The 649-nt window shown below is 46.4% G+C and overlaps 1 protein-coding gene across 1 annotated transcript; it reads left to right on the top strand.

The window, feature by feature from the left end:
- The first annotated feature begins 211 nt into the window (after positions 1-211).
- Positions 212-649, top strand: LOC138894641 (uncharacterized). Its single transcript, XM_070179355.1, has one exon. The coding sequence runs from the start codon at positions 212-214 to the stop codon at positions 647-649; it is 438 nt and encodes a 145-aa protein (XP_070035456.1).

Below are 649 nucleotides of genomic sequence, written 5' to 3'. Positions count from 1 at the left end.
CCAGAAAATCAGATGCCCTTTGTGAGCTCCACCAAGAGCGAGGACACACAAAATCGAGGATTGCATCGCCCTAAGACAGGAGGTCATAAACATGCTACAACAGGGATACCTTAAAGAGTTATTGAGCGACCGAGGAATAACTAATTTTGCCAAAGGATGTGAATAACATCAAGGACCGCCGAAACCACCCTCGCCAACCCACACCGTCCACATGATCATTGGTGGCGACGACGATGCTTCTATGAATAGTGTGAAATTCACCACAACCCACAAGCTCAAACTGTCAATCACCCACGAACGGTATGATGAAATAGAAGAAAGTATCATCTTCGACAAGTCGGATACCAACGGTTTAGCTTTCCCTCACTATGATGCCCTTGTTATCACTTTACAAAGTTTAGATACCGATGTGAGACGCATTATGGTAGACGATGGAAGCGGCACGTGCATTATCCACCCTCGAGTACTTGCACAAATGAAACTCGAGGATAAGATAGTACCGCACTGCATCATGCTAACTGGTTTTAACAATGCAGTTGAGCGAACATCTGGCGAGATCACACTCCCCGTCCTAGCCGGTGGCGTCACTCTGGAAACCACATTCCATATCATGGACCAAGACACAACATACAACGCCATAATAGGGTGA

This window comes from Nicotiana tomentosiformis, chromosome 6, assembly GCF_000390325.3.
Source record: "Nicotiana tomentosiformis chromosome 6, ASM39032v3, whole genome shotgun sequence".
NCBI lineage: Eukaryota > Viridiplantae > Streptophyta > Magnoliopsida > Solanales > Solanaceae > Nicotiana > Nicotiana tomentosiformis.
Note: the sequence above shows the minus strand (reverse complement) of the source record. Positions and strands in the feature narration are given on the sequence as shown.

Excerpts from the sequence above, each read along its gene's own strand:
- LOC138894641 (XM_070179355.1), top strand. The coding sequence starts at position 212 with ATGATCATTGGTGGCGACGACGATGCTTCTATGAATAGTGTGAAATTC.